At 35.9% G+C, this 14,492-nt stretch overlaps 1 protein-coding gene across 7 annotated transcripts in view; it reads left to right on the top strand.

The window, feature by feature from the left end:
• The window catches only part of MCTP1 (multiple C2 and transmembrane domain containing 1), a 490,459-nt gene that overhangs the window by 198,974 nt on the left and 276,993 nt on the right, over window positions 1-14,492 (top strand). For all 7 annotated transcript variants that reach the window (XM_036278918.1, XM_036278919.1, XM_036278920.1 and 4 more), the window contains one exon: window positions 2,251-2,365. In XM_036278918.1, the coding sequence (XP_036134811.1) occupies window positions 2,251-2,365 (115 nt within the window). The remainder of the gene's footprint in view (window positions 1-2,250; window positions 2,366-14,492) is intronic.

Raw genomic sequence — 14,492 nt, 5'->3', positions numbered from 1 at the left:
CCAAAACAAATTAACAAAAATAATTAAAAATAAAATAAAATTTAAAAAAGTGATTAAAAGCAAGAACCTACAACCAAGATTACACCAACCTACAAAGCTCTCATTTAGAATAGATGTACATGTAGAGTTTCCCAGAAAAGAAAAAGCTAAAAAAGTTCATCACCACCAAACCAGTATTATATGAAATGTTGAAGGATTTTCTTGAAGAAAAAGATGATAAAAAATATAAACAATAAAATGGCAATAAATGCATATCTATCAACATTTGAATCTACAAACCAAATGAACAAGCAGTACAGAAACAGACTCATAGATACAGAGAACTTTTTGTTGATCGCCAGATAGGAGGGGGATTGTAGGAATGGGTGAAAAGGGTGAAGGGATTAAGACGTACAAATTGGTTTTTAGACAGATAAACCTTAAAGAGAAGGGGGTAAGGCAAAACAGGAAGAGATAAAGCAAAGAATGTATATGCATATATGCATAACCAATGGACACAGACAATAGTGTGGGGGAGGCAGGAAAAGGAGGGGAGCAGGGAGGAGGGGTCAACATGGGAAAAAAGAAGGACATCTGTAATACATTTAACAATAAAGATAAATTTAAAAAATAATAAATAAAAGAAAACTAAATAAATCTATGTGTTGATTAGAATAGTGCCCATGTTATTTTTAAATAAATGAATTAGTTAAATAAGTTATTAAATAATGGACAAATTATAATACTGTCTTTGTTAACAACAAACAAAAACTGAAAACTCAACCACAAAATAAACCTATATGTATGTGTATTTGTTTATATAAGAATACAAGCAAAAATGTGGAAGGATATATCCTAAATTGTTACTTGGTAACCCCAAGGAGGTGGGGCAATGAGATGTTTGAGGGAAGAGCAACACAATCATTTTACCTTCTGCTCCTCTGTTGTTTGAAGGCCTGATCCAAACTAGGGGTAACAGGAAATAAAGGCAAAGACAATGGGGGGAGGCATGTAATATGGAAATGGAGTGGATAGAATTTGGCAACTATCTGAATGTGGTGGAGAGTGGGGAGGGAAATGAAGAAATCAAGGCTAGCTCATCAATTTCTAGCCTGAGCAACTGGGGGAAGATGCTATCATTCATAGAAACAGGCATAATATGAGAAGTGAATTATTTTTTATTGTTACCAGAAGAGAAATGATGAGTTTGGGTTATCAGTCAAAGTTGTGCTGTTTCTTATTTTAAATGACAGTTACTCGTACAGCAAAGCTTCTTATTTTGGTCTTAAAACCTCAAATAAATGATGCTTTATTGTTGTATTTTATGTAAACTTAGGAACTAAAAGAGCCAGACTGGTGTCTAATACTTTACCATATCTGTGCATACTATTCCAAAACAACAACAAAAAAAATTATTTTTAATTGGAAAAAATTATAATAATTTAAAATAATCTCAAACATGAAAAAAGTAAGTTTTCCTGCTGTATCAAAGTGGCAGAAAATAAAAACTATGATCTGTACAAGTTTTAATGTATGTGTCTTTTGTGTCATTTTAATATAGTTATGCCTCTTCAACTGCATTTGTAACTCAATGGCTATTAAGTAAACAGTATATTGTTGCTAAAGATATTCTATAGCTGTATTCTTGCAAAGATTTTAGTTCTAGAAATATCTTGTGCACTTTTATTCCATAGAACACAGCATTAGATATTGTCTTTATATTTATATTATTTACTTGCAAATACTGTCAAAAGTGTGTATTTATTTCTTCTGTATAATTATATCATATTTTATGTTGGAGCTGAAATAGAAGTATGTAATTCACCAATCTGAGCCTTTTTACACAGATAAAGGAGTCAACAAAGTAGCCTGAATAAATCATTTTAATTTTCAGCTCAGTTATGTGGAAATCAACTTCTCTTGCATATTTTTATTCTCTATTCACCATTGTTTGTATTTTTACTTCAGAAACGATTCCTATGTTAGTCCTTCTTAGTTGACTTATGTGGGGCTTTCCATGGGAAGTGTTTTTCATATTACATTTGTTATTTTTAATTTGAGTTAAAACAGGGATTTCAAAAACTGCCTAAAGATGTTAATGAATTTCAAAACCTTCAGAGAACTGGGTGATTATGATATTGTGTGAATTCACAACTTGGTTCATTTTATTGACTAATTCGTATAGTTTGAGTTTAAATATATATGGTTCCTCATTGGAGAAAATAGAAGAAAGGTAATACATTTAATATTTTGTGTATTTCTGTTTTCCAGAAAATAAATACTTCTGGAACCAGTAATGCAGATGTCCCTCTGGCTGATCCCGGAATGTACCAATTGGACATTACATTAAGAAGGGGTCAAAGTTTAGCTGCCCGAGATCGAGGAGGTAAGGTCATAAGAACAATATCACTTGGAAGCTTATTCTATGTTTTTGACAAAATTGTGGGTTTTTTAAAATATGGTTGCTTAAGTTTTAAAAAATTAATTATGATATTAAAATTTTCAGAAGGTTGGGTTCAGTGATGTGATCTGAAATGTTATCTGACTCCTGTGACCATGGAAGAAAAAGTTATGACACAAGTTCAAAACTGAACTGGTCCCAACCCAGACAGCAAGGTCCCTACAAAACGGCTGACCAAGTAGGCACTGCATTATATGTGAGCAGTGACACAATCAGTTACGTAGGTGAGACACATATTTGAAGCCTATCAGAAGTCACCTTTTGGACATTCTTATTGCTGCATTGATTTGCTCAGTTGAGTCGACTAACATCACAGAAACCAGGACCAGCACCGCACCAAAACTTTGGTGATTCTCAGCAAGTGATTGTCTGAGGCTTAGTTGGACCTGACAGTAGTCTTATGGTGGATTAAACAGGTCTTTTTCGGCCATAATGAAGGCAAAGACAAGACAAATATGCCTTAGTTTCTGGATTACAAATCCCAAAACAATCTCCTGATGAACTAGCCTGGGCTACTTGAAGGATTCCTTAAACCCAGGTTAGAGGCAGGACCAGAGATAGACAGACTGTACAGCATCCTTTGCACATTTCAAAATATCAGCTATTCAGAATTTGGAGAACTGATGACCCACAATCCCAGAGAAAGCTCAATGTGGTGTAGCTCCTCCCACTAAGAAAGAGGAAAGTCCCTAGGCCTCTCTGTCAGAGAAGCTAGACAGTGCCCTGGCATTGCGTAATCTTGTTTTTGTTCTCCAACTTTATTGCTATCCATTCTGAGGGAGTAAAGGGAGCGATTTAAGACTATAGTTTGTAATTTTTATCTCCTGTCTCTACAAGAACAAAACAAAGAAAATAATAAAATAGTGTTTTCTACACTGGAAACTATACAAATAATAAAATTAATTTTTAAACAAAATCTACTAAATGTCAGAACATTCTTAAGAAATGAAGGTGTGATTAGAAATGTTAGAATTTAAACACATGGAGGAAATTTTGAAAATTAACCATCTAATTTAGTAACTGAGGACAAATATTTATTGAACGTTGTCTCAAAAGATGTAAAAATTAGATCAGTGAAAGAAAATAATGCTATTTAACATGGTTTTATTTTGCTATATTAATATAACTTTTTTTAGTTTTTAGAGTACTCTTCATTTCATTACATAACATCATTTCATCTAAAGCAGAATTGAACCAGCCATCAGTAGATCAATGTTTCTATCCTAGATGTGTCCTCCCAACAATAGTAAATACATATGCACACAATTATTTATTACAGCATTGTTTATAATTATAAAATAGCCATCAGTAGGAGAGGTGACTAAACCATGGTATACCCACATGATGAAATACTATGCAGCTGTAAAACAAAAAATAATGAAAAGCTCTAGGAATTGATATGGAGTTACAAGATATAGTACTAAGTGGGAAGGTAAAGTGCAACAAAGTATTGACAATATGGAATGTTTCATGTAATAAAGAAGGGAGTATAAGACATTATCTGCTCATTTGTTCAGAGTGTACTTCTTGAAAGTACACTCCAGAAGCTAACAAGATTGGTGACATACAGGTATAAAGAATGGAGGATGGGAATGGGGTAAAATGAGGAAGTGATATTTCTCTGAGTAAATCTTGTATAGTTCTAACTCTATAACCATGGCACTATTTCAGGAATGAATGAATGAATGAATGAATGAATGAATGAATGGTGAAATCAACCAGGATGTGGGAGGAACCCAAGTGGAATATAACCAGTCTCAGGGGAGTGGAGAATAAATAGCTAATCTAAGTGATTATGTAAAACAGTATTTGGATTATACACTGTAAACCTCAAGTCAGAAAGAACTAACTATACATAAATAATGTGCTCTAGAGCATGATTGTCAATTCTGAAACTACTTATTGTGTGTGCTAAGAATGAGCAAATAAGTAAATATATTGTAGATGAGTGCCACGTTTCTCATGTTGGAGAAAGAAGTTACAATGTACAACAGAGGAGAGCTGGGATGAACTTTGTGGTGTTTAAACAGTATCAGTGTGAACTAATGGTTTTTAATTGATAGATAACAATTGAAACAGAGGTTTGTGGGTGTTTTCCTAGATCTGTCTGCTGAGAGGCCCTAGAAGCAATTATAAAGGTGTAGTTAATATATCCTGGTCCCAGATCTTGGTTTATTTCCCCAATAAAAGTAAGCAGGGCTCCTGGAGAAATGGTTGATTGCAGATCTGGGGCAGCAAAAGTACAAGATGAGCCTGGAACACTTGGCAGTGCCAGAGAGTAAGGAAGTACACAAAAATTGATGGCAGAATGTCAAAATGACATAGGAGCCAACTTAAAGGAGATCCTAATGACTGGAGCTGGAACAATTTCAGCAGCAAAATAAATAATGGCAGTAAAAGATTGTAAAACGTAGACTAATATAAATATCTATGATGTCTTAATAGTAAATAAATAATTGAATAAATAAATAAGTGGGAGAGAAAGCACAGCTTTTCTTTAGGGTAGAATTACAATGAATAAATGTAGAAGGGAAAATAGAAATAGGAAACTACCTTTTAACAAACAACACAGTAACATTTGTAGACAAAAATCACCAATTTATTCTAAATTTGTAGGTGCAAAATTATGATGAGAGACGGGTATTTGCATCATTTCAAAGTGCTTCTCCACAACATACATATGAAGTACAAAGAGTAAAATAGTAAGTCACAGTGGAGAAACTTGGAAGATATCACCTTTAGCAAGGAATCAAAGTTAACATCAGCAGTAATAAGACAAACAAACACCATGGACCTGCTGATGTGATGTGCTGAGATAGGCACATTAAGTCTGTGGGATCCTGTCATAACACGTAAAGTTAGTGTGATCATGAGAAAATATCAGGCAAATTCTGGCAAGATATGATGCCAGTTGTCTAAGCTGAGTAGCAGCTACCCTTTGAATAGGGCGTACATAATCTTGTTCCACAATGTGAAGTCTGGATGATACTGTGCATCCAGTACCTTTCTTAAAGGAGCAAATTATTCTCTAGAGATGTCTTTGCCAAAAATAGGAATTGTGTTAAGGTACAATGAGAGTGCTATGTTCTTAAGAAAAATATTATTTTGTAGAAGTAAAGAATATCCCAAAGTGTTTAAAATGCAAATTCCACTCCAACTTCACTATTTTACTTACTTGTCTGGAATTCATGAAGGTTTCACTGGGTAGATATGAGAATAGAAACTTAAACAGAGAAAACAATCTAGTTCAGTCTGAGATTGACTGAAACTTATCTTAGACTAACAAATGTGTTAAGCATATGATTGTATAGTTAGTATTGGAGCATATTAGATTTGCGAATTTATAGGTATATATAATTATATGCATATAGGATAATTAGATGGAGATGGATAGTTTGAAGTGATAAAACCAGTCAGGGAGCACTGCAATTATGAATGAGTATAGTTTTGAGGGCCTGAACCAGAATTATGGATGTAGAAATAGAGAAGGAAAAGAAACTATGAGAGATGATTCAGGAGAATGTCCAGCATTACTGCATCTGAGACCAAGTGGATGAGGGGGTTAAAAAAAAACAAAAAACTTTTGAGCCCTGGCCAAATTATTCAATGGTTAGAATGTCATCCTGTACACCAAAAAGTTTGCAGGTTCTATTCCTGATCAGGGCACATACCTAGGTTGTAGGTTTCATAACTATGTATAGGAGGCAACTGATCAATGTTTCTCTCTCACATCAATGTCTCTCTCTCTCTCTCTCTCTCCCCCCTTCCTCTCTCTCTAAAATCAATAATAATAATAATAATAATAATAATAATAAACATATCCTCTGGTGAGGATTAAAAAAACACTATTGAGATTTTAAGGCTGATGGTACCTGGGAGCCATGTGGATTTTGAAAAAAGGTAAATGTAAGAAAAAATAGTTTTATTACTATTATAATGAGCAGAAAATATACTCTTTTATCATTTATTATATTGATGCCCTCACCTACTGCTCAGCAAAACCAAAATCCTATGATCCCTATGTCACATATCACCCTTGAACAGAATAGGGGAAGAGAAAAACTCACTTCCACCCTCACCACCATTGGTAGAATATTGCTTGAACTTTGCATCTCCAGAATCTTTCTCCATATTAATGGGCACTGAGTTCGGCTCAGCAGTCAAAATTGGCCATTGTTCTTCCATTTTAACAACTTGTTTTGCAGAACAGTAGCCTGATGGCTTCTTGGAATGATAGTGCCTTTTCCTGAGTTTTATTATCTTGGCTTGTAGAAGCCTGTTGGAATAGAAAGCACAATGATCTTGGGGAGTCTGATACACATAATTGCAAAGCTAAGCTCAACATTATAGTAGCCGTATGACTTTGAGATCTTCAATTTCTCTTCTGAAATTGTAGGTTTCCAGGTGTAGCAAATAAAAATACAGGATGCCTAATTAAATTTTTCATGTCTAGTTATTGTTAGAAAAATGCCATTTATATTTTAATTGGGTCAGACTTTTCAGGACTATATTATCATCTATCACATGTTGACTGTAATGTCTTGCATGATTATTTGTATTGGTAGAAAAATCATAGCAATCGGTGTAGATGTGTCTGCTGATAGCAATTCCCTACAATTGGATTTCTTGAAATTTGAATAATGAAGGATGTTTTCATTTCCTAGGGCTGCCTTAACAAATTACTATAAACACAGTGGCTTAAAACAACAGAAATTTATTATTTCACCATTCTGGAGTCCAGGAGTGAAAAAATCATGGCATGGTAGGGAAACACTCACTTTAAAGGCTCTTGAGAAGAATTCTCCTGCCTTTTGGCTTCTGGAGGCCCCAGATGCCCCTAGCTTGTGGCCGCATCACTCCGATCTCTGCTTCCATCATCACATGGCCTGCCCTCTGTGTCTCCATGTCTCAAATCTTTCTCTCCTTTCTCTCAGAAAGACATCAGTCATTGTGTGTAGGCCTACCCTAAACCCAGGATGATCTCATCTCAAGATTCTTAACTTAATTGCATCTATAAAAACCCTGTTTCCAAATAAGGTCACTTTCACAGGTACTGGGGTTTAGAACTTGGACATGTCTTTGGGGAAACCCATGTCAATCCACTGCAGAGGACATTTGCTTCTGTTCAGAACAAATTTAAATAATTAAGAAGTGATCCATGTGAACTAGTTTATTGTGTTTCTATTAACAATAATATTGGAAGTCCCTGCCTTGAGTACAGTTAGAGAATCTCAGTCAGCCCACTCTGAAACACCTGATGTCCACTCTGTGAGCCTGATTTGTCGAATGCAAAAGGAAAGTTTCCAGTTCTGAGAACAATGTTTTCAAGTTGGAGTAAGAATTATAGAAAATCCAAGGCCTGGGGAAAGACTTAGAAGGTTATCTTCTGCCAAGTTTCACCTTTCTCATGGTTTAGTGAAACCTCACTAATTGAGAAATTATACCAATTATATGATAGCCAGATCTGAGAATATGAATTGGAAAGCATTTTTCCAAAAATAAATTCAACTTGATAAAACTGAAACATATGTAGCACTCTAGGTGTAAACAAAGCCCTCTTCAAGTTGCAGGGCCTGCAGCAGCTGTGCCATTAGAATGTAATTTATGAAAGCTGTTAGAGTTTAAGGCCTAGTAATATTCCCAGTGCACATTAAACATCAGGCATGATATTTGGCACTTACATATATTTCCTCTAATCTGAACAGGATTGACCCTAAGAGCAGCTACCACCCCACACATTCACTCACTGTTTGGTGTACAGGGTCCTTTTTGACTCTTGGGAATTTTCTTTATGGTAGGATGGCCATATATCCTGGTTTGCCTGGGGGCACTTCTGTGTTTTCTTTTCTTTTTTACTTGTTGACTGGCATACTTATTAACAGTGTTCTATTTCACTCTCAAAAGGGTCCCAATTCAGAGACGTAGTATATACTGCTGCTTCCTAGGGGAAAAAAAAGTAATTCCATTAAAGTTGATCAGAAAATTAAGCATTATGAATGTTCCTTTTTTCCTCAGAAGGAGAATGCAGCCTACATCATCAAAGAAAGGTTTGTTTCTGAGCAGGTTTGAGAGACTTCTTGGCAGCCTCTTCTGTAGGTTTACACAGCCTTGATCAAGCCACTTTGATCAGGAAAAGGTGTGTTGTGTTGCATTTTTATGCTAAGATTGTGAATTGAAGGTGTTGCTAGTCAGTCATTTTTTTACCTTTCTTATAGATGGTGAAATCAGGTAGAGGCTCCTTTTACCCAATACAGACACAGTCATTTACGTATATGCTAATGTGATTCCTTTCAGCAGTTTCCTACCATTGGGAAATTTTTTTCTTAAATCATAGTGACTCAGTTTTAATGATATCTATTTCCTATAGTCTATGACCTTATATATATAAGCTTCTACAGAATACATATATTCTAGTTTTTTTTTCCTGTGTTATTTTCATAGATGCAAAAAACATCACTCATATTGCCCTGACCAGTTTGGCTCAGCAGCCAAAGGGACTCAGGTTCAATTCCTGGTCAAGGGGTTCCTGGGTTGCAGGTCTGATGCCCAGCCCCAGTCAGGGTCGTGCAGGAAACAACCAGTTGATGTGTCTCTCTCACATCGATGTTTCTCTCTCTCTCTGTTCCCACCCCTCCCTCCCTGCCATTCTCTCTAAAAATCAATCAGTAGGGGGAAATATCCTCCAGTGAGAATTAACATACAAAATAAAATTTTTTTAAATCACTAACTGACACACAAAGATTCCCTTGTGGAACTTTAAGCAGATACCACACAATTTCTAAAACCCGAGAATGACCTTTTACCTGGAGACTTTGTAAATCAACACTGTTCTAGAAAGCTTTTTGTACGGGCCTTTACAGTTTATTTATTCTGATCCAGAAGCAGAGGGCACAGTGGCTCTTTCCCAGGCTGCCTGCAGCACTATGTACGTGGAGATATTCCCATCTTCAAATTCCCAGTGTTTGCTCAGAGGTGCCATTCTTTACCAACTGTAAATCTGGAATTCCATAAGCCGTAGAGCAGGTGCTGCCCTAACTTCCTGAAGAGACTCTGAAAATGAAGTTTCCACATATGAAGTGCAGTCATAGTATACCTAGTTAAATAATATTAACTTCTTAAAGGATATGTTCCTTCTTGGTATAAACATAAAGGAAGTTTTATGTGTTTCTGAATTTGGATGTACTGTGCCCATTGGAAGAAATATCCTCAGGAATTTAGTTACCTATTCCCTGAAATTAGATCATGTGAAATACACAAAATTATCCTTTCCATACATTTTGAAAGGTCAATTTGCACAGTATACCGATTAATGGGTTCATATATTTGCTGCAGCTCTTTGATATGACCAAACGTACATAAAGTTATAGGACCATTGATTAAGATTATTTTAAGATAGGGCTTTTATACTAACTAGCACTAATTTAATCATGTAAGTTTGGGGTTAGAGAGAGGAAAAAGGACTAAAGGTGTTTATCATGTGCTTATCATACAATAAGCCATTAACAGTAATACCAACAATGTTCTAAAACAAATAACTACTATTAGATATGCGTTCACTTTCACAGGATCCCATTTTCCTTTATGCTGACCTTGGGTTAGCAGTCTACTTTCACAAAGTCATCTGTCTTTGGACCAGAATAATTCTAGAAATTTCAACTTTTAAGCCCCCTAGTATAGTTGATCAAGTATTTGCCCAAGGTGGTAATCTCAACTTACATTTGGAAACTGTACCTGTGAGTTTATTCTAGCATCCTCAATAGTCTTTTCACCAAGGCTGAGACTGACTTTCTTCGTAATTTTATCAGAAGGCACAGTGTCCGATCTGTAGCTAACAGTGGGAATGCATGAGGTAAGCATGAGGGGAGAATATAGGCTACCTGTTGATGATAGACTGAATGTTTCTGGTGAATTTATTTCAGCAACCAATGATATCAGAATGGAAGAGAGTAAATCTCCTGCTGGAAGTGAGCACATAAACAAAGAGGCAAATCTGTAATAGGTGATGGTTACTCTGAGGGGAACAATATAGTATAGACAGTGAAGATATTTGCAGATCCCCAAAGCCTTACACTCATTACCAATTGATAAATGTATTTTAAAACTACAAATAAAATCTTCCTAGAAGTCAATTTATAGACAACCATTGTGTCATCCCTTGTACCTGTATAGGGCATGTTATAGCCTATGAAAGAATAATATTTTACCTATACAAAATTGACCTTGTTAAGGTCAGTTGAGCTTGTCTTTTTATTTTGAAAACATTTTTCTACTCCCCACCCCCGCCACAAAACCAATATTCCATGCAATTATGTGGTTGAACTAAAGATCAAACTCACAAGACTATCCAAGGCCACACTTGATGCCTTTTCTGGAGAATATAGTGCAGGATCCACAGCTCAACAGCAGGACAGCATCAGGTATTCACTGCAGCATCGGCTTTTCTTCCTGCAGTCTATGCAGCAGCCACTGGGAGTTATCTTCCTTGGTTCTCCAGGTAATACAATGCAGATGGAAAAAAAGGCAAGATCCACATTGAAAAGGTGTGGACGCCACTTGGGTATAAAGTCCTCATTTCTCACAGCAGCCAGTATCTCTGGTAACTATTCCATAGGCATATTTTCCAGGGACATGCCCAATGTTAGAATCCCTACACTCAGGGAAGCCCAAAGATGTGGTTTCTACCAGGTGAGTGATTCTACTTCTCTCAGACCAGATGAAATTTACCAAGCAGGGGGTCATTTTTACCATATGTCACTAAGCAACATAGTTGGCATTTGTTATCTAATCAGGTTTCCAGGGAAACTGAGAATTAACCAAAGATTATATTCTCATGAAGAAAGGGGAAAAGGTTTTCCCACTGGGTTAAGTGTTGAGAAAATTAAGAGAAATAGGACATTCCAGTTGTGCCTAATTATATCAAGATGCTCTCGGGTGCCACAAGAGGAGTTTCAGGGTGAGGGAGCAAGCCTTTGGTGTTGCTGAGGAAGTGCCAAAGTGGGTTTGATATAAAAGCACCCTGTCAGTTTTATTAGTCCAAGTTTAGGGCCTGATCTTGGAGAACAGCAAAACCAAACATTTCCAGACAAGGACACAGGGCTCAAGGACAAGAAGCAGCTACAACACTAACTATTAAAAACCAAAGTAACAACACCTTATGGCAACCATAACAAAGGTAAAATAGCAAATCGTTTAGTGACTTTAGTTGTCTAGATATGACTAGCCCTCTTTACTCTTTCTGTTCGCTTATTTTTAAAAATGACTCACCGTGGTTATAAAATATTCAAAATCAGCATTAAAGCAGACTCTTTAAGGGTGTGTGTTCAGTTTGAGTGAGGCAAAACTTTTTCCATCTACGCAGAAAGCAAATACATTTTTTACTGCCTTGTGCTGAGAACAGACTCCATGCTCAATGACTATGTTTCTCTCTGAACTACCAGTCCTCTGTGATACATAAGCTTCTTTCAAAATAATTTAACTAAAATTTTTTTCAACTTAAATTATTGAGGTATAATTTGCACACAGTAAAGCTTACAGGTTGATGAGTTTGACAGACATATACAGTCAGAACTACCACCAAAATCAAACTATAGAACTTCTCCATCACCTGAAAAAGTTCCTTCGTGGTCCTTTGTAATTAATTTTCTCTCTTCAGTCCCTTGTCAACCACTGATCTGATATTTGTAACAAATAATTTGAAATATACATATAGGTATAAAGTAATAGATGATAAACTTTAGAAATTGAATGTAAGTAATTTTATAAAGCATTAGATACAGTTTTACAGCATTGATTTTTTTCTTTGTAACATGAATGCTATTTACATTGCAAATACATTTACATATTGACACAATGCATAAATAAAAACTACTGAGTAACCCCTGTGTAAACTATGCACTTTGATAATAATGTGTCAGTATAGGTTTATTGGTACAAAGGTGCTCCTCTGGTGGGGGATGTTGATAATGGGGGAAGTGGGGGGGGGGGGCAAGGCGTATATGGAAATCTCTGTACTTTCCACTCAATTTTGCTATGAACCTAACACTAATTTAAAAAAATAACATTTATTTTTTAAAAACACTTCTCTGTGGTCATTGAGTATCTTTGCTCTATCTTGTAATTTAAGTAAACAAAGTAATACAACAATAGTTGATATTAAAAACTTATCTGAGCCCTAAGTTTTTACTCAAGGAATCCAAATGAAATCGCAAGTATCATTGTCTGAAGTTTAAACAACTATAGTTTTCAAAATAAAGATACTCTCACTATAATCCAATTTAGTTATACACATATTTACATCCACGCAGTCTTAAATTTTTAGTGTAATTTTTAGTGTAATTAGATCCTGGGCAGGTCCTATAAGACAAGTATACAAATTTGTAGTTAATTAGGACTCCTATCATAAAATAAATCTGATTTAAATGAACTAAATGTTATGTTTGCATTATATCTCACTCTCAGCAGGCAGAGGATACATTGAGCTTTCTTTTTAACCAAGCAACGAAACAATTTAAGTTGTTTAAGTATTTTTTGTTATCAGGAATATTAAGAGGATTTAATTAAGTCATTTTAAAGAAATTTTTTTACAATTATTTAACATTTATTTGCTAAGTAATACCAACAATCTTTAACTCATAGCTAATGTCTAAAGGCAAAACGGTTTTTTTTACAGGCGAGCTATTAGCATATCTTTTGTTCTTCCCTTTATTTTAGTAACCAAGATGCCTATTAACTAAAACTACCATTCCTTTTCAGCTCTTTTTTCTTCCATTTGTGTGGGAAGGGGAGGTTTTGATATTCCTTATTCTAAATTTATATGCACCTATTAAACTCAAGACCAATGAAAATATGAACTCTGTAAAATTTGAGAGACTATGTGATCTTGTTGATTTCTCTCTGGAGGCAGGCAAAGTTACCCTAGCCACAAAAAAAAAAACATGTCTTGGAAGAAAGTTGTCTTGCTCAATTGTTTGTTCTTTTAAAAGTAGAGGTATATCTTCAGTTCATTCTCTGCAGGGAAATATCTTTTTCTTTCAAGTTCTTGTGAAATTAGCAATCAGATTCTTCTCCTTTTAATTTTTTTTTTTTTTTTATCCTCATCCGAGGACATTTTTCCATTTTTTACTCAGATAGAGTGGGAAGGAGAGAGAGGAAGAGAGAGAAACATCGATGTGAAAGGGACACATCGAGTGGCCGCCACCCACACGACCCAACCAGGGCCGGGGACAAACTGCAGCCAAGGTACGTGCCCTTAGCGGGAACCGAACCTGGGTCTCTGTGGACCGCAGGCTGACGCTCTAACCGCTGAGCCAAACCGGCCAGGGCAGATTCTTCTCCTTTTATTTTTAATATATATTACTCATTTAACTAGATGTTCTTATAACATGCACAGTCATTCTTAACTTTGAAAGGTGCTCTTAAAAAATAGGCAGGTATAGCAATGATTCTCAAAGTTTGGTCCCCAGCCAGCGGCGTCAGAATCACTTTCATCAGAATCACTTTAGAACTTGCAAATTCTTGGGCCCAATCCCCAACCTACTGAATCATAAACTCTGGGTGTGGGCCCATCAATCTATTTTTTAAGAAAGCTTCTAGGTGATTCTTATGTGTGCTAAAGTTTGAGAACCACGGATATAAATGTCTAAAGAATGTCACTGGCCACATTCACATACACACACACACACTTATAGTCACAGATGATCAGAAAATCACTTCACCAATTACTACTTATAATTTTAAGTAATAGAAAACTATAGTCACAAACTGTATGCAAAAATTAACTCCTAGGGCAAACAGCAAGACTTTAGGATGAATATTTGCTCACCCTATGCTTTTTTCTAGTTTTGATCACTCTTCAGGGACGTAGCAGACAGCCTCCTGGAACTCCTCAAACACACAACAGAGAGCACAGAATTTCTCAGATCTAAAATGTTCTCTAGGAATCTGTGAAGCCGTTCTGAGCTCCCCTTCCCAGTGCTCCTGATGTCTCCTAGATACCAAACCATCCTTCCAGTCTTCCTTGGGCTTCTGGCCCATTTCACTTCTCCCAGGGCTA

This window comes from Molossus molossus, unplaced genomic scaffold (genome assembly GCF_014108415.1).
Source record: "Molossus molossus isolate mMolMol1 unplaced genomic scaffold, mMolMol1.p scaffold_m16_p_3, whole genome shotgun sequence".
NCBI classification, from domain to species: domain Eukaryota; kingdom Metazoa; phylum Chordata; class Mammalia; order Chiroptera; family Molossidae; genus Molossus; species Molossus molossus.
The sequence above is the reverse complement of the archived record's forward strand: the minus strand, read 5'-3'. Positions and strand labels throughout refer to the sequence as shown.